This window comes from Nymphalis io, chromosome 15 (genome assembly GCF_905147045.1).
Source record: "Nymphalis io chromosome 15, ilAglIoxx1.1, whole genome shotgun sequence".
Taxonomy (NCBI): domain Eukaryota; kingdom Metazoa; phylum Arthropoda; class Insecta; order Lepidoptera; family Nymphalidae; genus Nymphalis; species Nymphalis io.
This window is the reverse complement of record NC_065902.1, coordinates 2,992,716-3,017,936: the sequence shown is the minus strand read 5'-3', so window position 1 is coordinate 3,017,936 and position 25,221 is coordinate 2,992,716. Positions and strand designations below refer to the sequence as shown.

At 32.6% G+C, this 25,221-nt stretch overlaps 1 protein-coding gene across 3 annotated transcripts in view; it reads right to left on the bottom strand.

The window, feature by feature from the left end:
• Nucleotides 1–18,944, bottom strand: part of LOC126773669 (G-protein coupled receptor Mth2-like) — a 64,046-nt gene extending 45,102 nt beyond the window's left edge. For 2 of the 3 annotated variants that reach the window (XM_050494733.1, XM_050494737.1), the window contains exon 1: nt 11,342–11,863. In XM_050494733.1, the coding sequence (XP_050350690.1) occupies nt 11,342–11,782 (441 nt within the window). In that variant the 5' untranslated portion in view covers nt 11,783–11,863. Of the gene's footprint in view, nt 1–11,341; nt 11,864–18,415 lie in introns of those variants that run through there. The other variant, XM_050494734.1, reaches the window with a different exon arrangement.
• Nucleotides 18,945–25,221: the final 6,277 nt, after the last annotated feature.

Genomic DNA, 25,221 nt, shown 5'->3' with positions numbered 1-25,221 from the left:
TCTTTATTAGTTATATATTTTTATATATCATAAACTATCAAATATAAGATATCAAAAATAAGATTTGGAAACATATTCCACCGCGTTTGCCTCAATGTTGTCGCATGCATTTCCTTCACCGCCGAGCAAGAGATGAATTGTGAACAGCTTGCCCGGGTTGGAACCCGCATTTTTTGGTTAAAATTCACGTGTTCTATAACCACTGAACCAGCTCATCTCTCTATTAATAATTTCAAAAATAAAAGGAACATTTCTGCGCTCGCCATATTTTATCTAAGGCTATATTTTGGTTAATTTAGTTGAATGGCATATAATTGTATTTTTTTATTAATATAAAAGCCTTTACGGCCGATGATGTGTTTTAACTAATCCCTAAGGAGTTTTTTTTATTAATTAAAATTAGTAGTACGTAATAGTAATCTAATAATAATTACATTTGTAATGTTTATGGAAGTTAAGGGGATACGCCTAACAAATTCGCGGCTGTCATAGTTTTCAGGTAATTATAAGATAGCATAATTAGTTAATTCACTAAAAATATCACACACAAGTAAGAAAGGAGAGCTTATATAAGATTCAAATTCTATTGAAAGCTAATTGCGAATATGAATAGGCACCGCTTTTACCCGCTTTTCAGTTCATCTCTAAGTATATTACATACTATTCATTCAATGTATAGTATATTCTAATATCATAAGTACAGAGTTGTTTGTTTAAACAACTTTGACCTGGAATTAACATATCATTAGTTGGTGAATAATTTACGTTATCCATTATGGAATCGTGAAAAAATGGCGTCTTGGAAGTCGGCGAATTTGTAATCGGAATTTTGAAAGTAAATTAAAGATTATATTATATTATTTATTAATTCTGCCGTTGGAATAGACTATACTTATAATTAAGCGGTCTACGTCACTACCTGGTTGTTGTGTATTGATAATAACGTGATCAATTTAAATTGATAATAAATAAATAATCAATTATCGTTTCGAACCCGTAACTACTGTGCTAATTATTCATGACATTCAATATTCCATGACATCAGATTTTATAAGGAAATATAGAATACTGGATAATGGAATGGAATTATATTATGTTAAAATTTTAGGTATAGACTTAAAAGATTTACGTGGCAGGTTAGAATAACAAATTTCCATTTAAACACTTTATATAATAGGTAGGCGGACGAGCATATGGGCCACCTAATGTAATTGGTAACCAACGCTCATAAAAATTGGCATTGTAAGAAATGTTAACCACCACTTACATCGCCAATGCGCCACCAACCTTGGGAACTAAGATGTTATGTTCCTTGTGCCTTATTATACTAGCTCACTCACCTTTAAAACCAGAATACAACAATACCAAGTACTGCTGTTTTGCAGTAGAATATCTAATGAGTGGGTGGTACCTACTCAGACAAGCTTGCACAAAGCTACCAATTATAACATAAACTAATATGTAGGTAATAACATTGAAATTAGTCAGAGGCACTGGTAATACGAGGTAACTCAGAAAGAGTGCCCAAGCTCTCCTAAATAATTACTGTGATTACGGAGATAACATTGTAAAACGTTTAATGGTAAATAAATTAATAAAATAAAATCCTCGTTTTGTTTTAATTCGTACGCTGCAATTGAATTGTTGTGTCTTTTTTAAATATATATTAATTGAAAATTTGGTAATAATTTTTATCTATATAATCATGTTTATCCTATATAATAGTTATGAAATAATTTCTACACGTTACATACAAGTAAAATTAAATACATTTAATTTCTTCTTTTGCAGCATTTTTGCCTTGTGGTATTCAAATTCGGTTATAAACACGAATATTCATTTTTCCACTGTCGTACGCACATCGAAGTCAAGATATGAGCAATCAATATATTTAATCGAGAAGATTGTTGATTCATCCCGCAAGCACTACTGGTGGAATGACAAACCTCTACCCCCAAAGGAGAGGAGGCCTCATCCCAGCAGTAGGACATTAAGCAGGTTGTTACTTTACTTTACTTTTTAATTTTTAGGATTATTAATTATAACTACCTATCTAAATAATTGTGAATTTAAAAGTATAATGCCAATATAAGCTGTCAATAGCTAGTGTTCTTCATAGCTAGATGTCAATTGTGTTTTTTAAATAATTTATACACGTAGCGACATCTAGCGTTGATCGTTGAAACAAAATGCCAGTTGGTTCAAAGCTAAGTTAGTTCGAGCGCTTAAACTGTAACATGGCGTTTTAATGTTTAACCTTGTCGCTAGAGCTCGTTGAAAACGAATAATTATTTAATAATATTTAAAATTTACTTGCTTTATGTTTTTAAAGATAGAAAATTGACAAATTCAATTATTATATTCTGCACTTTTAGAATTCTCGTCTTTATGCAACTGATTAAACTATAAATACAATCAAGTGACATACAATCAAGCATCGTAAATGAATTTGTTCAAAATGGTCAACAAATGAATGCTCGTTTTATAGGTTTAATTTTACACCACCATACTTTATGTAATTTAATAACGGCTGTCGGTTCAGCTATTAATTAATAATAATAAATAAATTAAGCAAAAAGTTTAAATATTACATAATATAGTAAAGTGAGGATGTACGTACGTCTTGATATTAAATATATAATAAATACTCAAAGACTAAAAAAATCTTGAATGGATGGTTTGAAGTCGAAGCAATACAAATATATCCAAATATAATCATATATAATCATACTTTTACAATACTATAAGGAAAACAAAGAACGAAACGAGAACATATTGAACGTTGATTATTATTGCAGGATAACTAAATTTAACTCTATTGATATAATAAGTAAGCAATAAAGGAAGTAATATTAATAATAATAATAATGTCATCATACTAAATTGTAGTCTTATATGCAAATTAGACAATATGATAACGATAATGTTCCCCAGACCAATTTCGGCCACGGTGGCCAATCTCAAGAGAGATTAGTCAACATGGTTATGGTTTACTTGGATAAGAAGTGCAGAAAGCTAAAATTTATATATATTTGTGTTATAAATACACAGTAACAGCCTGTTAATGTCCCACTGCTGGGCTAAGGCCTCCTCTCCCTTTTGAGGAGAAGGTTTGGAGCTTATTCCACCACGCTACTCCAATGCGGGTTGGTAGAATACACATATGGCATAATTTTAATGAAATTAGACACATGCAGGTTTCCTCACGATGTTTTCCTTCATCGTCAAGCACGAGACGAATTATAAACACAAATTAAGCACATGAAATGGCCGTTGGAGCAGACGAGTCCTAGAGTGGAGACCGCGAATCGGCAAGCGCAGCGTAGGGCGCCCTCCAGCCAGGTGGACCGACGACCTTAAGAAGGTGGCGGGCACCAACTGGATGCGGAAGGCGGAGGACAGGGAGCTTTGGCGCACCTTGGGAGAGGCCTATGTTCAGCAGTGGACAACGATTGGCTGTTGATTGAAGCACATGAAAATCAGTGGTGCTTGCTCGGGTTTGAACCCACGATCATCGGTTAAGATTCACGCGTTCTAACCACTAGGCCATCTCGGCTTTTGTTATAAATACATATATTACGTAAAATAATATATTCATATTTTCGTTCATACTGCCAACGTCAAACACATAGTCTATCGTTCATTGTCATAGACATAGTATTTCGTCAAATTAAAATGTATGCTTAAAAGAAGAAAAAAACCATTTTAATTTTAAATCATTTTAATTACGATCGAATTTCGACCAATGCGGTATCTCTATTACTTACAAAATCTTTTGTATTAATTTACTATCAATGCAGAGCCAAAACTACTGAATCTAGAAAGCTCTGGAATACGAATTAAACAGATTTATTATAAGCAAGCTAAGAAAAGATTATTGGCAATTTGAAAGGAGGAAGCGGGAGATAAAACTTGAATGAATTCTACCCATACGAAGTCGAGAAGAACAGCTAGTATATTATTTCAATTCACTTTGTAACGCTTGTTTTCTTAATTAATCCATTAACATAACTTTAGTATTCGATTCCGGTTTGATTATATTCAAAATGGTAATTGTAGTCTTATTAAATACATTATAAATAGTTACAAGGAACATTTTGCATAATGTATCAGATATCTAATGTATAGTTTATATTTATTTATTTATTAAGGATCTGCATGTGTCTAATTTCACTGAAATTCTGCCACATGTGAATCACAAATGTAAATCACAGGAGGCCTTCAGCCCAGCAGTGGGACATTCACAGGCTGTTACGGTATTAAGGATCTAAAACAAAAGATACACACTTACAAGTTACATTACGTCATGGAATAACGTTTTAAAATATGTGTGCTCCTTCAATTAAAGGAGACCACAGCAAGCACATAAATAATGACTAATCAGAAATTAAAAAAATATATAAAAAGGAATGTTACATAAATGTACTCAATAAATAACAATCATTTACTGGTTTCATCCACTGATCAAATATTATACCGCTAAACAGCAATACTTAGTATTGATGTGTACCAGTTTAAAGTGTGAGTGAGCTAGTGTAACAGTCACAAGGAACTTAACATCTTAGTTCCCAAGTTTGGTGGCGCAGTGGCGATGTGAGGAATGGTTATTGTATTTTACAGCGCCAGGGCGGTGTTGACTACTAACCATCAGGTGCCTGTCCCTCTACCTCCTTCATAAAAATAATTGTGAAATAACATGGTGAGGAAACCAATATGTGTCGTTTGACGTTCTGCCGTATCCGCATTGGAGCAGCGTGGTGGAATATGCCCTAAACCATCTCCTCAGAAAATAAAAGAGGCCCAGCTGTGGAACGCTTAGAAATTGTTTCATGTTATTTTAGTTTAATATTCACAGTTTGAACATTCAAAGTGTAAGTCAAAATCTTTATTGTTTATAAGGTTAATAAGTATATATTTGGGTATAAGTGGGTATATTTAGTTCCACGAAACTGTTCGAATCCCGTCAAGTAATACCTGCTAAAAAATCTCAGTAACAGAACGAAAATTGGCAGTTTTACACTCCCAAGTCATGAGAATCACGTTAAGCCGTAAATGGAAGATATAATAATATAAGTTTAAGAGTTACTTAAGGAAATATAAGCCGGATTATACATCCATATAACTTTAAATTGATAGTTATACATATTATTATACATACATTTATTATTTGTATATAATACAAAATTATATTTTAAAATGGTCATATTTAAAAAAAAATACACTTGCTTATAAATATTACTAAGTACTTATAATAAAGTTAAAGTGCCAACAAACATATTTGATTTTTTTATTTTTTAGAGATTTATTTTGTTACTTTTATCGTGTCATTTAATTTAAGTTATAATAAATTGGAATCGTCTAATATTTATTTATTATTTTATGCAATTTTTAAAAAAGTCGATTAAAGACAAAAATAGTAATATTACATGAATCGTTTTATAGATAGACGTTCAGGAAAACGGCGTAATGGTGTAAGTAGGTGAAGGTTGTGCACAATTCCAAGCATCCTGAACATTGTATCATATTTAAAGACTTGTTTTTATTTACATTTATAATACAAGTTCTATCACGTGGTTTTATCTAGTTAGTTTTAAAATAAATTAATAGTAAAAATATATTTAAAAACAAGATTTTATATACGAATATATCGCACGATAAAAATGTATGTACCTAGTACTCATTAATTATATATAACAGTACAATTCATCGGTGTGTATATATTTTTTATATATATAATAGGACGGCGGACGAGCATATGGGCCACCTGATGGTAAGTGGTCACCAAACGCCCTTAGACAGTGGCATTGTAAGGAATGTCAACCATCGCTTACATAGCCAATGCGCCACTAACCTTGGGAACTAAGATTTTATGTCCCTTGTGCCTGTAATTACACTGGCTCACTCACCCTTCAAACCGGAACACAACAATATCAAGTACTACTGTTTTGCTGTAGAATATCTGATGAGTGGGTGGTACCTACCCAGACGAGCTTGAACAAAGCCCTACCACCAATATATGTATGTTCGAGTTTTTTTTACTTATTTGATAGCGTTGACGTTAAATGCGATTTGTATAGAATTCAGATTATTGTCACTATATGGCGCAGGTGTCTTCTCAAATTCAGTATTTACTTATTTTTACTAATTTAGGTATGTTAATAATATAAAATGAAGTTATAATTAATTAATAAAAACTGAGATTATTTTGAACGGAAACGTATTTTTTCTTATCTGTATTTTAGTTCCTTCAGATAAGCGCGTTAAAAATACTTGTAGGCTTGTAATACAAGTTTTATAATATAATAATCTAAATATATACATAAAATACTACTAACTCAACGAGCAGTGTACGTTAATTTACATTAAGAACTAAACTTGTAAATATACATTTTAATTTACTGAGAACAGCAAGAATTCAGTAGTTTCTCGTTTACAACAATTTAATTAATATAATTAATATTGCTTGCAATGACAATGAGCAGTGGTGTCCACTTACCATCAAACCACGTCCTGTCTGCCTACAAATTTTGTAAAGAAAGAAAAAAAAATATTCATTAAAAAAGCAAAACAAAAAGGTTTAAAAAAGTAATTGACATATATAAACACACACACATTCACACAGATACCCAGAAAATATTTTATATTTATTCGTATTAATAATCCGTTTGGGATTGGAATGGAAGAATAATCACGTTTTGTATTTTTTTTACATCCTCTAGTTACATCTAATTTTTTAAACAAAATTAGGGAATCCGATATAAATTAATAACCCTCAGCGATTTACACGAGTCCGGCTCCACTGTGTCGCTGAAAAGAAATTAATGTGTCAATAAAATGCTGACACAATGGACATATGTCATTATGGTACGGATTATTGCGACCATAAAATATTAGAAATATTTATTGTTACTAATTTCTCAATTTGTTTCATCAAACAAACAAACAAACTCAGTTTTCGCATTTGTAATATCAATTAGGATTGACATTTTAAAAAATGAGTGTATGGCTTCGACAAGACAGACAAGACTTCGCTCTCTAAATTTGCAATTTTAGCATATTTGCCACTATGTTTTTGTAGCCTATTAAGTATTTTTTTTTTCATCGAATAGGCAACGCCGAGCGGCTCTTAAATCCAGCTGATAATATGACGTGCCAAATATTTTCAGACTAATACACATACAAAAAAAATTAAATCTGTCTCAGATGTTAATTATAGATATTCATAGATATTCATGAGGACATTTTATTATCGAGTATTTTTTACAGAAAGAAGAAAGTCGGACAAGCAGATCTTACCCGACTTTCTTGAAGATTACCTACGCCGTAACATTTGAATTTTAGAAAATATAGTTTATTTCTTGCAATTTTGCTGCCTTATCCAAACACGATTTAAGATTTAATTTATCCCATAAATTTTGATTTCTAAAGCTACAAGACCTTGCTGTTTGTTAATAATAATTGAGGTCAACGCGACGAACACCTATTTATAGATTTCAAAAACGGATTTCTGGTTTGAATGCTGTAACAATATCGATAAGCGTTTGAATTGAAACTAATGGAGGCCCTCTGCAGGCTGCGGCTGAACTCTTTCCGGTCGTGTCGGATTGCCGTCCCATCGGATTATAAGAGCTAGGGAATAGAGAGTGCACCTGTGTTTGCGGACACACTTGTGCACTATAATATCTCCTGCATAGTCGGCTAATCTCTCTTGAGATTGGCCGCCCTGGCCGAAATCGGTCTGGAGGACATTATTACATATTACCTTTGATAAATGTAAATAAAATGGTATGCTTCATTCATAAGATATTTTTAATTTATTTATATATTTTTTTTTATTTATGCAAAGTTAAACATTGTTATCTATTCATTTTTTATATATTTTACGTATGTACATATGTATCTTACTGAACTCAAGTGGTGGAAATGATTTTGATAATTTTTTTTGAGTGTGACGCTGCGATCGCTTTCCAAGATTTTTAACAAAGTAAGATAATAAATAAAATTAGTACTTCACTATTACGAAATTCAACCTCCTATACTTCAGTATCTAAGGTTCAACCACAAACAAATACTAATATTCACTTACATGAGAACATATTAAAATTATTAGTTGTATTTCATATGACCACATTGATAAAAATAGGTTTTAATATTTAATTTTTTTATAGCACTTATTTAAATTTACCTAAAAATATGCAAGTAAAGATAAGGCAACATAGAATATAAATATTAGGCGCAAAAATTAATATTATATATCATAATGCGAACTGCATTATGATATATAATATTGATGAATAGGTATTAAAAAATAATTGCTTAATTATTATCAAGATACTCGTAATTTTGGGGAAAAATGTGTCTAGAAATCACCACGTGATTTACGTAACAGCTAAGAGTCTGCAATATACGCAGTAAATCTTTATAACTAACCAGGAAAATAAAAATAAAATTTGTTGCAGAATACATCTTGTCAGGTATCTGTTTCCTGTCAGACGTTAAAACAGTCATCAATCGAATACCATATACACTCTTCTAATCTTAGGCCATTTGCTTAATATCTATAGAATTACGTAGTTTTTTTAGATTTACTCCTTACGACTGTGATCTAAATGAACTTTATTTACCAAAAGCGTGACCTTAGATCTGAACGTAGTATAAAAGTGTCATAAGGTTTATGTGATTCTGTTTTCTTGCCAAGACCAAGACCTCGGAATCCGCAGCAGCTACCAACGAGGCAGTAAACAAGCAATTATTACATGCTGTTATGTTAAGGATGATATAAAGACTTGGCGACATATACTAGTCAGCACATATGAAGTCATTTATATTTTATATAATAAGTAATCCCAAGTTTGAAATTCTGGCTTCATTTTATTAGAATCTTACAAAACCTTGCCACAAATACTACATATTAAAAAGTATTTAAACTAACATTATGCCATTTCTAAAACAACTTGTACTCTTGTTGTGCATGCTTAAGATATTTTAATTAAATATGTATGTCCGTTTTATTGCTTGCAGAATATAAACCATATGGCTTATGACGTTATTAAAAATATTTTTAATGACAGGGTATTTGTTTTATATTTGTACAATGCCACATTTAGTTAAATTTGTAATGTATGATTTGTTTTTAGTTTACTTTAATTTTAATTTACTGTTATAATATTTTTTATTAATTTAAATATATACGTATTATATTTTCTAACTAAACTTTATTAAGCCGAAAAAATAATATCATTTTTTATTTCATAATAATGGAACATTTTCATATTGAGCAAAATTTTGAAATAAAAATTGGTACTTATCAAACATTAGAATTATAATGTAAATTTATTTCCGTATTTATCTCAAATCATGCAAAACAGGATGAGATAAGCATGTCGTGGGAGTAATCAATGTTAGTCCGATGTCGAAATATTTGCAACGATGGAAAAGGGCGCTACGAAGCGAATTAATCTATCCTCTCTTGGCACAGATTAAACACATTAAAATATAAATGAAATGGAATTTAGATCCATAAATAGTGTAGACACGACAATTCCAAAAATATATAGGTTTTATGTTTGTTTAAATTTGTATTTTGAAAAATGCTTATGTATGTATTTATTCTATTTTTATTTACTTATTCTATTTATCGACTTGGTGGATAGAACGTTGTACAAGCTCGTCTAAGTAGGTGCCTTCTCATCACTTATTCTATTGCTAAACAGTATTACTTAGTATTATCGTATTCCAGTTGAAAGTGTGACTGAACCAGTGTAATCACAAGTATATTTTTCCATATTTATTTTCTGTTTTATTACAATATGTGTTGGGTTACGTATTGCACGTAGTAGCACCACTAGTGAATTCTGAAATCAATCGTTTCTATGTTATACTTCATAAGAGGAAGAGAAATATGTCCCAGATTTTATGCGAATATTTTTTTAATATAAAATATATATATTCAATGTAAAAAATTATATCACAACCTCAACCTTCACATTTAATGGTTTTCGTCGATAATTTATTAAATAAACTTTTGATATATTTCAATTAATCTAATAAGAAATGTTTTATTTTTCAAAGAATAATATATATATATATATATATAAGAATCTATGTGTAAAGTGTATTATATTAGATATAATAGCGTTTACTTCAAAAGCGCCTGGAGCAAGATTTTTGTCTTCGACTGCGTATTAAGATATTATATTTAAAAAAGCGCAATATATTGAAATTACTCTCAACTCACAAAAAAGGATGTTCTTATATTATATTGTTGACTGATTCGTTGGTCTAGTGGCTTGATGTAAGGCCGGAAGTTCTGGGTCAATTCCCATGTCGGGCCAATAAAATGTTATTGTGTTTTTCTGTCAGAAAATTCTCAGTAGCATCCCGGAGTCTGGAAGTGTGTACACTCCCGTGCCTCGAAAAGCACGTAAAGCCGTTGGTCCTGCGCCTGAACTCTTTCCAGTTGTGTCGGATTGCCATCCCATCGGATTATCAGTGTGAAGGAACAGAGTGCATCTGTGTTTGCACACACTTGTGCTCTTTAATATCTCCTGCGTAGTTGGCTACTCTGCCTTGAGATTGGCCGCCGTGGTCGAATCGGTCTGGAGGACATTATTATTGTATTGTATTGTAATAAAAAATATAATAGATAGTTATAATTTAACGTTTGATGCCTAGTGAGAATAACAAAAATCAAATCAATTATCATTTTCCCGCCATAAGGAGTATCTCTCAATGATAAAAGGTAGAGTATTTATAATGTTTAATATTAAATATTGCAACACTCGTCAGTAACATTTAATATTAATTCATGTAACATATTATTATTTATTATAATCTGATTGAGGCAAATGATATTAACATACTATTTATTGTATATAGCTGATGTCCCGATTTTTTTTTTAATTTTTTGCTTGAAATAATCAAAATATCTATCTCTTTATAATATTAGTATGATATTTATAATATACCCTTTCATTCAGTTTTGATAAAATTGCAACCTTTGAAATACCATATTTAAAAATAATATTTGTAAGTCTTCTACATAGCAAAATAAAAATTGTAAAATAAAAAAAGTATAACATCGATATTAAATAATACTTTATATAACTTTAGTTTAATTTTATAGCCTTTTATTTGGATAAATATCATTTACAATTTGTAATTCGATATAGTAGATTAAGAATTATTACGGGATTCTTTAAGGTTAACACACAGTATTGATCGTTTTAAGATTATAAAAAATCGGCTTAGAAAATCCGTATTTTACAATATCCATTAAATCCAGGTGGCTAGCTAGTTCTATTTGATATTAATAGACATAAATATAAATAATAATATTTACCTCTTGTATAAACCACTTCTCTCTATCTTCTATATATACATGTCCATCACAAGGGGTCCCGTTGAAGAGCACGTGTTTATCAGTGTCATTTATATTGACAGTACCTCTGAACTGATTTATATACGATACATTTAAGCCGTTTGTTTGAATGATATCATATTCATCTATACAAAGTTTACCTAAATGATTTAAAAGAAAAACTTGTCCCAAAGGACAACACTTCCTAAAGCAGTTTTTAAATTCACACACGCACCCAAATGTTTTTATTTCACCACTAACGTTCTTTGTATAAATATAATTTGGAGGGAAATGAACACCATCTTTTATTAAGCCACCTTCAAAATGTTCAGCGTTTGTCAGATCAAGACTATTTCCATCACTGCACGGCTGTCCATTAACAAATAAAAAATAAAACAGCTCTATAAATATAATAACACGCATTTTTGTATTTTAAAAATGGAGCGAGTTTCTGTTATAAGATTTCGCCGATGATTTTTATATACGCGTGGCGTGCGCGTTTTTTGCTTCGAATAAGAGGTAAGACTGCGCTCAGAGGCGGCTTTTAGCTGTATTTATACCTAACTACATATTGTGAGCTCATTATATCCCGAGGCTTGATTGTTCAAAGCTTCTTTCATGAATAAATCAATGTTTTATTCATTTAAATAGTGTTGGATTATTTTGTCATAAACATTTAATAGGCTGTAACTAAATTAATAATATTTGTTTATTTATCAAGCTAAAAGCGCCTTAAAGCGGAACTTCGTATTAAAATTCAATACCATATTTATGGAATGTATAATATAATATAATTTATTTCATAAATATGGTAAATTAATAAGTTTATTTAAGAGAGATTAAATTGATGAGTGTATTTTAGAATACTTACTTTATTTACACGAATATTGTTGTTAGTTAGATATCAAACCATTGCGGTATTTCTCTGTAACTATAGCTTTTTAAATCGTTAAAGTTATTAATAGTTTATTTGAGCAAATATAATTATTCAAACTGTCATACAGACGGGTAATATTAAATGCTATGCAGTATGTGGTAAAATCCATGTATTATGTACAGGGAAGTTAGCGAATTCTAACTGACGATCGATTTTTTTCTTGATTCGGTGGTAAAAGAAAACATCGTGAGGAAACCAGTATAATGTCGCATGGATCTTCCCCAGCAGTGGGACATTTAAGGTTTATTTTACCCAAAATAGATATTACTTTACCTTATCCATTATCCAAGTATGCACAGAGAACAAGACAAGCAATTTGGAATCGTCATTTTACAGGATTATATTAAACAAGTCTCCGCTCCATTACCACGTGTAATGGAGGGTGTGCTAGGTAGGTAGGTGCTAATAACGTGTATGCAATTTCATGATGAGTAATTAAGACGTCAAAGCGTAACAAACATACAGACTTACTTTTGCCTGAATAATATTAGTAACGATGTAAACTCCACTACTATTAAGCATTAATAAGTCAAAATAACATGTAAAAATAATATTAATTAACGTTAAACTCAATTGTAAGTTACAAATTAACTATACTTTGTAGGGATTTAATTTAAGATTTAACAGAGTCCAAGGTTGATGACCTTTTGCATTTAGGTAAACGACTGAGTTATTTGTCATTCGTGATCAATATTAATTATAGTAGAATTAAAATTAGTTATAATAATAAAGTCGATTAACTAAAAATCGACCGACCAAAAAAAGTTCTTTGTTCGTACTTACATATGGTAAGTAGAGAAAGAAGACCAAAATATAACTTGCCCTTATTGTACATAATACAGGAAATCTTAAATAAGCCGAGACCGCAAATCAAGTTAAAGTATGTTTTCTTTGTTATTTCTAACTTAAGTTGTAAGTTAAACATGCGGGGCACATTTTTAACTCGAGCCTTTTCTTGGCCTTAGCTGCCACTGATAAGAAGTACTTTACGTAAAATATATTAGTGTGAAAGCTGATACTTAGGGTTTCTATGTAGGTTTGCGTGAATCACTAAAAAACCAAAAAGGCTACATGTATTTGAATATTAACTACTGTCTTTTCATAGAAAACATAAAATTGAGCAAGTAATTGATTAATTTTATTTTTGTAGTTTCATCCGAATAAAATTACACCGACCATATTTGTTGTATTCTGGTATGTTGCACTTAAAAAAGATGCTGTTTGACGGTTGAATATGTGGAGCGTTGACTTGATTACCTCGTTGGTCTAGTGGCTAGATATAAGGCAGTGAACCCCAAAGTCCTTCAAGGGTTCAAATCCCAATAATAATAATTAAAATAATAATTAAAATCAGGCAACGTGATGTGCGTGCGGAGCTGCAATCACTTGATGTACGGAAAGCTAGCGGTCCCGATGGAATACCAGCCATAGTGCTGAAGAAGTGCGCAGCGGAGCTGTCTCCTGTGTTAACGCGCCTGTTCCAACTTTCTCTCTCTTCGGGAAGTGTGCCGGAGGCTTGGAGAAGAGCTAATGTGCAAGCGGTTCCCAAAAAAGGGGATCGGTCTGACCCGGCAAATTATCGGCCAATAGCTATCACCTCAGTACTTTGTAAGGTGATGGAACGGATTTTAAACAACCAACTGATCCATTACCTAGAAGATCACTTTTTAATTAATGATCGTCAATACGGGTTTCGACCAAAACGGTCCACAGGTGATCTTCTAGCGTACGTAACGTACCTCTGGGGAGAAGCTATCGACAAGTATGGAGAATCGTTGGTTGTCAGCCTCGATATCTCCAAGGCTTTCGACAGGGTCTGACACAGAAGTCTTCTCTCCAAGCTGCCGGCATATGGTCTGCCTGCTCAGCTATGCACCTGGATTGCCAGCTTCCTACACAAGCGTAGCCTTCGTGTTTTAGTTGATGGTTGCGCTTCACAATTCTATGTAGTGAATGCTGGGGTCCCCCAGGGATCTGTGCTATCTCCCACACTCTTTCTTTTGCATATCAATGATATGCTCTCTCTTGGGAACATACATTGCTATGCAGACGATAGTACAGTGCATGGTGGATACCACGGACGCGCAGTGGCTGGGCGGGCGGAAATTGAGGAGAGGCGGAAGGATCTTGTCATTGAACTCGATAGGACGTTAGAGCTCATCGCCAAATGGGGCTCTGATAATCTTGTTGAGTTTAATGCCAAGAAAACACAGGTATGCGCTCTCACGGCGAAAAAGTCAACATTTTCCCCTCTTCCCTCCCTTTGTGGTACTCCGCTGGTGATACAAAGCAAAATTGCCATGCTGGGGATTGACGTTCGCTGCGACCTTAGTCCAAGCGATTACATCGAGTCTGTTATAAAAACAGCTTCACGGAAACTCGGAGTTCTGAACAAGGTGCGGCGCTTTTTCACGCCACAACAACTGTTGGGATGGCTCCGCTAAGTACCTACTTGAGGCCTTGGACCGGTTGCAGCGACGTGCCGTACGCATTATTGGCGACGTAAAGGTCACAAACACCCTTGAACCTTTACAATTGCGTCGTGAGATAGCAGCACTGAGCGCTTTCTATCGACTGTATCACGGCGAGTGCTCTGAGGAATTATTCTCTCTAATTCCTCCTTCCCCCTTCCTTCTTAAGTCCACGCGAGCTGGTTCTCGATGTCACCGCCTAACTGTGACATCAATTCCATCGCGAACAAAGAAATTTGGCAACTCCTTTCTTTGTCGCACTTCCGAAAATTTGAATTCCTTACCAGCTCACGTGTTCCCCTCCGCTTACAACCCGGGTTCCTTCAAACGAGACGTGAAGAGGCATCTTGCGGGCCGGCAAGGCGAAGGCGGCTAGTGCAGAACGTTTTTCCCGTCTGTACTGGCCGTCGTCGCGTTTGGACTCTACTACCACTTACCATCAGGTGGAGTAGAGTCATTTGCCCTCCCGGCGAATATAAAAAAAAAAAAAAAAAATTATTGGATTTTCTGTTGAAAATTCTCGGTAGCAGCCCGGAGTCTGGAAGTTGGAAGTGTGTAATCTCCCGTGCCTCAGAAAGCACGTCAAGCCGTTGGTCCTGCGCCTGAACTCTTTCCTTTCTTTCGGATTATGAGAGTTAGGGAATAGGGAGTGCACCTGTGTTTGCGCACACACTTGTGCACCATAATATGTCCTGCGCAGTTAGCTTATCTCTCTTGAGATTGGCTACCGTGGCCGAAATCCGGAGGTCATTATTATATGTGGAGAAATAGTGGGACCTCCTCAGACGGGCTTGCACAAGGCACCACCAATAAAACTATCACTATAAGTAATAGCCTTATTACCTACATTATGATTATTACTTTAAAACGTAATAAAGTTAAATATATAAATATACAGTAATAACCAAGATGACCTAGTGATGAGAACGTGTGAATCTTAAATGTTAAATATACATCAAGGTTTATAAATTTCTATATACGACTGGAATTCTATTTGTCAACTGTTATAACATTACTGTTACTACGAATGTAGTTGAATATTTGTATCCAAGTTTGGTTTAACAAGTTGTATTAGGACATTGCAATCTGCTTGTTATTTATATTTAGCATGAGGGATAATATGGTTATAAATATAACTATATATATTTTATATATGGTATACAAAGATTACGAAATGAAAAATTATAATGTAACGATGTTATTTTTATTACTATAATATTTTTCTTACTCTGAGTTACGAGTTTAGACTCGTTAAAGTAGTAATGCTCCTATGTTTTTTTATGACATCGCGCCTTTGAGTTTTAAGAAACGTTATTTTATAGAAACGCGGTCTGGGATCAATTCTACTAACAATTTCAATCAATACAAATTCAATTCTAATAACGGTTTTCATAGTCTACTCAGCAACGGTCCTGTTGCGGTTCGATCAAAGTTGGATCGAAAAAGAATCGGGAACGTATCGTTACCGTTATAAATTGGTAGAATTGTTGCTTATCTTTTGTTTTTATTTCGCGTCAAAGCAGTTTTTTTCTCTTCCATTGATCTCTGTCTCTAATTATAGTTTCAGTTACTCATTCTTGCAGAATTATGTCACTCCCAACTCAGTTCGTTGACCTTTTTTGTACTCTTCTTCTCCATATAGCCTTTTACATTCATACCTTAAAATTCTCCCAGCAATAATAATCACTTCATACTTAATGTAGTGTTGTGCGTGCGAGTGAGAAAATATATATATATTGGCTTTGTATATAAAAAGAATCAAATTTACTATCACTGAATTACAATTTTCATACGTCAAAGTGGGTGGATCACAGTTATAAATGCCTCACCACATAAAAATATGCATTTCACTTTGAAATAATAATTGAATAAAGATTTATGTACGTTATTTAATAGCGACCTCGTCATCGATTTTTATGAATATATCATAGAGAGTGGTCTGCAAAAGCATTCTATACAAGAGTTAGTCACTCAGCAATTGCACGGGTATTATCCAAGATTTCGTTCAATTCATATTTGTAAATAAACAAATCTTAAAATTATAATTACGCCTAGCGATCGTTAAAACCTTGTAATATGTCGCAAACTCTCACTATAAGCATTTTTTTTTTGTATAGAATAGGAAGGCGGACGACCATATGGGCCACCTGATAAGTGGTCACCAAACGCCCGTAGACAATGGCATTGTAAGAAATGTCAACCATCGCTTACATAGCCAATGCGCCACCAACCTTGGGAACTAAGATGTTATATACCTTGTGCCTGTAATTACACTGGCTCACTCACCCTTCAAACCGGAACACAACAAGTACTGCTGTTTTGCAAAATTTTAGATAGGGTTGACGGCCATTCGCAATACATTTGCTATAATATGTATATATACATATAATATAAGAATCTATGTGTAAAGTGTATTAGATATAATAGCGTTTCTGTCTTTGTATTTCTTTCTTCGACTGCGTATTAAGATATTATATTTAAAAAAGGCGCAATAAATTGAAATTACTCTCAACTCACAAAAAAGGATGTTCTTGTATTGTATTGTTGACGGATTCGTTGGTCTAGTGGCTTGATGTAAGGCCGGAGGTTCTGAGTCAATTCCCAGGTCGGGCCGATAAATTTTATTGTGTTTTTCTGTCAGAAAATTCTCAGTAGCATCCCGGAGTCTGGAAGTGTGTACACTCCCGTGCCTCGAAAAGCATGTAAAGCCGTTGGTCCTGCACCTGAACTCTTTCCAGTTGTGTCGGATTGCCGTCCCATCGGATTATGAGAGTGAGGGAACAGAGTGCACCTGTGTTTGCACACACTTGTGCTCTTTAATATCTCCTGCGTAGTTGGGTAATCTGCCTTGAGATTGGCCGCCGTGGTCGAATCGGTCTGGAGGACATTATTATTATATTGTATTGTAATAAAAAATATAATAGATAGTTACAATTTAACGTTTGATGCCTAGTGAGAATAACAAAAATCAAATCAATTATCAATTTCCCGCCATTAGTTGATACCCTACTTTTTATCATTGAGAGATGAGTATCTCTAGGTATAGTAGGGTATTTATAATGTTTAATATTAAATATTGCGACACTCGTCAGTAATATTTCATATTAATTCATATAACATATTATTATTTATTATAATCTGATTGAGGCAAATGATATTAACATACTATTTATTGTATATAGCTGATGTCCCGATTTTTTTTTTTTTAATTTTTTGCTTGATATAATCAAAACATCTATCTCTTTATAATATTAGAATGATATTTATAATATACCCTTTCATTCAGTTTTGATAAAATTGCAACCTTTGAAATACCATATTTAAAAATAATATTTGTAAGTCTTCTACATAGCAAAATAAAAATTGTAAAATAAAAAAAGTTTAACATCGATATTAAATAATACTTTATATAACTTTAGTTTAATTTTATAGCCTTTTATTTGAATAAATATCATTTACAATTTGTAATTCGATATAGTAGATTAAGAATTATTACGGGATTCTTTAAGGTTAATACACAGTATTGATCGTTTTGAGATTATAAAAAATCGGCTTAGAAAATCCGTATTTTACAATACCCATTAAATCCAGATGGCTAGCTAGATCTATTTGATATTAATAGACATAAATATAAATAATAATATTTACCTCTTGTATAAACCACTTAGCTCTATCTTCTTTATATACCTGTCCATCACAAGGGGTCCCGTTGAACAGCATGTGTTTATCAGTGTCATTTATATTGACAGTACCTCTGAACTGATTTATATACGATACATTTAAGCCGTTTGTTTGAATGATATCATATTCATCTATACAAAGTGTACCTAAATGATTTAAAAGAAAAACTTGTCCCAAAGGACAACACTTCCTAAAGCAGTTTTTAAATTCACACACGCACCCAAATGTTTTTATTTCACCACTAACGTTCTTTGTATAAATATAATTTGGAGGGAAATGAACACCATCTTTTATTAAGCCACCTTCAAAATGTTCAGCGTTTGTCAGATCAAGACTATTTCCATCACTGCACGGCTGTCCATTAACAAATAAAAAATAAAACAGCTCTATAAATATAATAACACGCATTTTTGTATTTTAAAAATGGAGCGAGTTTCTGTTATAAGATTTCGCCGATGATTTTTATATACGCGTGGCGTGCGCGTTTTTTGCTTCGAATAAGAGGTAAGACTGCGCTCAGAGGCGGCTTTTAGCTGTATTTATACCTAACTACATATTGTGAGCTCATTATATCCCGAGGCTTGATTGTTCAAAGCTTCTTTCATGAATAAATTAATGTTTTAATCATTTAAATAGTGTTGGATTATTTTGTCATAAACATTTAATAGGCTGTAACTAAATTAATAATATTTGTTTATTTATCAAGCTAAAAGCGCTTTAAAGCGGAACTTCGTATTAAAATTCAATACCATATTTATGGAATGTATAATATAATATAATTTATTTCATAAATATGGTAAATTAATAAGTTTATTTAAGAGAGATTAAATTGATGAGTGTATTTTAGAATACTTACTTTATTTTCACGAATATTGTTGTTAGTTAGATATCAAACCATTGCGGTATTTCTCTGTAACTATAGCTTTTTAAATCGTTAAAGTTATTAATAGTTTGTTTGAGCAAATATAATTATTCAAACTGTCATACAGACGGGTAATATTAAATGCTATGCAGTATGTGGTAAAATCCATGTATTATGTACAGGGAAGTTAGCGAATTCTAACTGACGATCGATTTTTTTCTTGATTCGGTGGTAAAAGAAAACATCGTGAGGAAACCAGTATATGTCGCATGGATCTTCCCCAGCAGTGGGACATTTAAGGTTTATTTTACCCAAAATCAAGATATTACTTTACCTTATCCATTATCCAAGTATGCACAGAGAACAAGACAAGCAATTTGGAATCGTCATTTTACAGGATTATATTAAACAAGTCTCCGCTCCATTACCACGTGTAATGGAGGGTGTGCTAGGTAGGTAGGTGCTAATAACGTGTATGCAATTTCATGATGAGTAATTAAGACGTCAAAGCGTAACAAACATACAGACTTACTTTTGCCTGAATAATATTAGTAACGATGTAAACTCCACTACTATTAAGCATTAATAAGTCAAAATAACGTGTAAAAATAATATTAATTAACGTTAAACTCAATTGTAAGTTACAAATTAACTATACTTTGTAGGGATTTAATTTAAGATTTAACAGAGTCCAAAGTTGATGACCTTTTGCATTTAGGTAAACGACTGAGTTATTTGTCATTCGTGATCAATATTAATTATAGTAGAATTAAAATTAGTTATAATAATAAAGTCGATTAACTAAAAACCGACCGACCAAAAAAAGTTCTTTGTTCGACTCGTATGTAAGTAGAGAAAGAAGACCAAAATATAACTTGCCCTTATTGTACATAATACAGGAAATCTTAAATAAGCCGAGACCGCAAATCAAGTTAAAGTATGTTTTCTTTGTTATTTCTAACTTAAGTTGTAAGTTAAACATGCGGGGCACATTTTTAACTCGAGCCTTTTCTTGGCCTTAGCTGCCACTGATAAGAAGTACTTTACGTAAAATATATTAGTGTGAAAGCTGATACTTAGGGTTTCTATGTAGGTTTGCGTGAATCACTAAAAAACCAAAAAGGCTACATGTATTTGAATATTAACTACTGTCTTTTCATAGAAAACATAAAATTGAGCAAGTAATTGATTAATTTTATTTTTGTAGTTTCATCCGAATAAAATTACACCGACCATATTTGTTGTATTCTGGTATGTTGCACTTAAAAAAGATGCTGTTTGACGGTTGAATATGTGGAGCATTGACTTGATTACCTCGTTGGTCTAGTGGCTAGATATAAGGCCGTGAACCCCAAAGTCCTTCGAGGGTTCAAATCCCAATACTAAGTTATTGGATTTTTCTGTTGAAAATTCTCGGTAGCAGCCCGGAGTCTGGAAGTTAGAAGTTTGTAATCACCCGTGCCTCAGAAAGCACGTCAAGCCGTTGGTCCTGCGCCTGAACTCTTTCCTTTCTTTCGGATTATGAGAGTTAGGGAATAGGGAGTGCACCTGCGTTTGCGCACACACTTGTGCACCATAATATGTCCTGCGCAGTTAGCTTATCTCTCTTGAGATTGGCTACCGTGGCTGAAATCGGTCCGGAGGTCATTATTATATGTGGAGAAATAGTGGGACCTGCTCAGACGGGCTTGCACAAGGCACCACCAATAAAACTATCACTATAAGTAATAGCCTTATTACCTACATTATGATTATTACTTTAAAACGTAATAAAGTTAAATATATAAATATACAGTAATAACCAAGATGGCCTAGTGGTGAGAACGTGTGAATCTTAACCGATGTTAAATATACATCAAGGTTTATAAATTTCTATATACGACTGGAATTCTATTTGTCAACTGTTACAACATTACTGTTACTACGAATGTAGTTGAATATTTATATCCAAGTTTGGTTTAACAAGTTGTATTAGGACATTGCAATCTGCTCGTTATTTATATTTAGCATGAGGGATAATATGGTTATAAAAATAACTATATATATTTTATATATGGTATACAAAGATTACGAAATGAAAAATTATAATGTAACGATGTTATTTTTATTACTATAAAATTTTTCTTACTCTGAGTTACGAGTTTAGACTCGTTAAAGTAGTAATGCTCCTATATTTTTTTATGACATCGCGCCTTTGAGTTTTAAGAAACGTTATTTTATAGGAACGCGGTCTGTGATCAATTCTACTAACAATTTCAATCAATACAAATTCAATTCTAATAACGGTTTTCATAGTCTACTCAGCAACGATCCTCTTGCGGTTCGATCAAAGTTGGATCGAAAAAGAATCGGGAACGTATCGTTACCGTTATAAATTAGTAGAATTGTTGCTTATCTTTTGTTTTTATTTCGCGTCAATGCAGGTTTAACCACTTCATACTTGATGTACAGTGTTGTGTTTGTGCAATAATAACCACTTCATACTGAATGTACAGTGTTGTGTGTACGAGTGAGAATATATATATATTGGCTTTGTATATAAAAAGAATCAAATTTACTATCACTGAATTACAATTTTCATACGTCAAAGTGGGCGGATCACAGTTATAAATGCCTCACCACATAAAAATATGCATTTCACTTTGAAATAATAATTGAATAAAGATTTATGTACGTTATTTAATAGCGACCTCGTCATCGATTTTTATGAATATATCATAGAGAGTGGTCTGTAAAAGCATTCTATACAAGAGTTAGTCATTCAGCAATTGCACGGGTATTATCCAAGATTTCGTTCAATTCATATTTGTAAATAAACAAATCTTAAAATTATAATTACGCCTAGCGATCGTTAAAACCTTGTAATATGTCGCAAACTCTCACTATAAGCATTTTTTTTTATAGAATAGGAAGGCGGACGACCATATGGGCCACCTGATAAGTGGTCACCAAACGCCCGTAGACAATGGCATTGTAAGAAATGTCAACCATCGCTTACATAGCCAATGCGCCACCAACCTTGGGAACTAAGATGTTATGTCCCTTGTGCCTGTAATTATACTGGCTCACTCATCCTTCAAACCAGAACACAACAATATCAAGTATTATATTGCTGTTTTGCGGTAGAATATCTGATGAGTGGGTGGTACCTACCCAGACGAGCTTGCACAAAGCCCTACCACCAGTAAAATCATTCTTCACTAGCTACCCACCTATCAATCTTACACGTATTATCCGAGATATTTTGTAAATAAACAAATATTACGAATAAATTACTATCTCTAAAATATAGTTCTAGACTCGCATCTGAAACAACTAATTAAAATTATATAGTGTATGCTACAAATTTGCTGTATATGTTTATTTATTAAATTTAACCAATAAAGAGGTAAGTTTATTTGTTTTACGCAAAAATTACAAATACGATTGTCATAAAACGTTGACATTATAATAGGATGTAGTTTCCCGATGAATGCTATATTGGCAATATTGTATTTGTCTATATTTTTATGCTATAAGGTATGATAAGAGGTTTCTTTCGTCCATAGATATTGGCGATGTAAGTAATATTAAACATTCTTTGTTATATATGTTAAGACAAAAAGGGTACCGCTGGTTTTTAGTGGGTATTCTGATGTTCGAGGCGCACTCGGCGCCTTGGACACCGGCGAGCCCCACATACCCCCCACTGTTCCCGTAGGGGAAACGCGTAATGCGTTTTTCGATTAAAAAAAGTAAATGTTACAAAGTTCGAGTAAATCGGGCGCATAGTTTATTTATATATATATATGAATATAATTATAGATTAGTAGTAAGACCATAATTTGGGAAGTTGGTATTATAAGTCTTACTTACTTACAAATGTTGCTTTGCAAATATCTACTTGCAGGTTTTATACTAACATAACGGTGTTTTAAAAAGCAGGTAATAATTTATTAATAATGATCATAGGTACGTTGACTCGATCACGTATATGATAATGAATGCCGCTTTAACTATTGTGAATATAGTGATTCGACCTTCGGGTCTTTCGGTCTTCGGAGTTCTCAGAATTTGCAGCGATATTTTTTTTATAACTTTAAAATAAAGATTAATTGATTCAGTGAACATAATACTTATCTTAACTAAATTTGGACAGATATGAAAAAATTATGAAACGTGTCCGTGGTGTACATCCATCTTCAATAATATATTAATTAGTTTGACGAGCCGGTTGGCGTGGTTGGTAGATACTTGTCTTTTCACGCCGTAGGTTGTGGGTTCGATTCCCACCCAGGACAGACATTTGTGTGCATGAACATGTCTGTTTGTCCTGAGTCTGGGTGTAGTTTTCTATATAATTATGTATTTACAAAATAAAGGTAGTATATGTAGTATATCAGTTGTCTGGTTCCCATAACACAAGCTTTGTACAAGCTTAATTTGGGATCAGATGGCCGTGTGTGAAAAATGTCCCAGGATATTATTATTATATTATTATTAATTAGTATTTTATAGTATAAATATGTATTATCTGTGTATTTATTATCTGTCATCTCGGGTGACACACATCGCGGAGCGCGAAAAAATACAACGGGGATATTGGAATTGGCGCGAAGTGAAGACGGTGTGTGTGCATAGCGTATGTAAAATATAATATATCTTATTTAGTTTGTAATACCGTCCTTACATCGTGAATTAAAGTGAGAACATTACAGTGTCAATCCCCAAATCCGCAGTTGAACAACGCGGTATACCTCAAATTTTTGAAAATGAAATCCTTGTTATGTATACTGAAGATATTGGCAGTTTAGAATGATATAAAAAATGACGTCACTCGAAATTATGGAAGACAAACAACGTCTGTAAATTTGGTTATTATAAATTTACCTAAAAAAAAAAACTAATATATATTTTTTGTAAATTATTTCTTGACATTATATAATTTTATATTCACGTTTTAGCCGAGTTCATAGTTTTTTTTATTTTGCACGACGTTTCTCGATAGTAAGCTCGTGATGACGTCAGGTGCAAACCTCAACATAATATTATATAAATTGGATACATAGCGAAAGCTTAATGTGCAAAAGTAAATATTGTTTTAGACAAGTTATCCTTAAAAATACATTAATTTTATAATATTACTCACATTGTAATGATAATCTGTAGCATACATTTATTTTTCGAGACACCGTTGCACTTCGCACGTATAATTCGACAATATCTTTCAAGGTGAACCGACTTTGAGTTAACGATTTGTCAACTAATTTAAATTATATGTCTCTGATTGGTTATTTACCTCTACTGAGTTATACAGAGCATGACAAACATTTGCACATTGCTCACGACTTTATGAATAAAATACTAGGAATTATTTGTAATAAGACTAAAAATAATCCTAAAAGTAAAGTAGCTAAAAAATTGGCAAACGCCCTATTAACTAACCATTTGACTGACTTTTAAGAACACTTAACATTCCAATCCGAATCCGATGTATTTATATATTTCAAAGGAATATTTTAATTGGATAAATATTTGTTTTTTAAGCACCTAAACAACGCAAAATTGCTTTGAATTGTTAATATTCCTTATTCGCAATGTCTATGGGCTAAATAAATATATACATTATTTCATAATTATGTATATTTGCTTATAAGTTTTAAAATATCTTATGAAACAATAAAGTTTCTTAAGTTTGAATATAACACCCATAAACCGGTTAATCAGATCTTGTATGTATTCCTAGAAATATACACTCCCATATTACAATGAAACAATCATATTTTAGAAAGAAATTAATGCACGATAACGATACCGGCGCATATAACTTGAACGTAATTAAGTTAATAAACAAAGAGTATTAAATATTTAAATTCATCAAATAGAATTGTAAGCCTATTATGGTTTTAAATGATTTCAAATAATGTGTTGT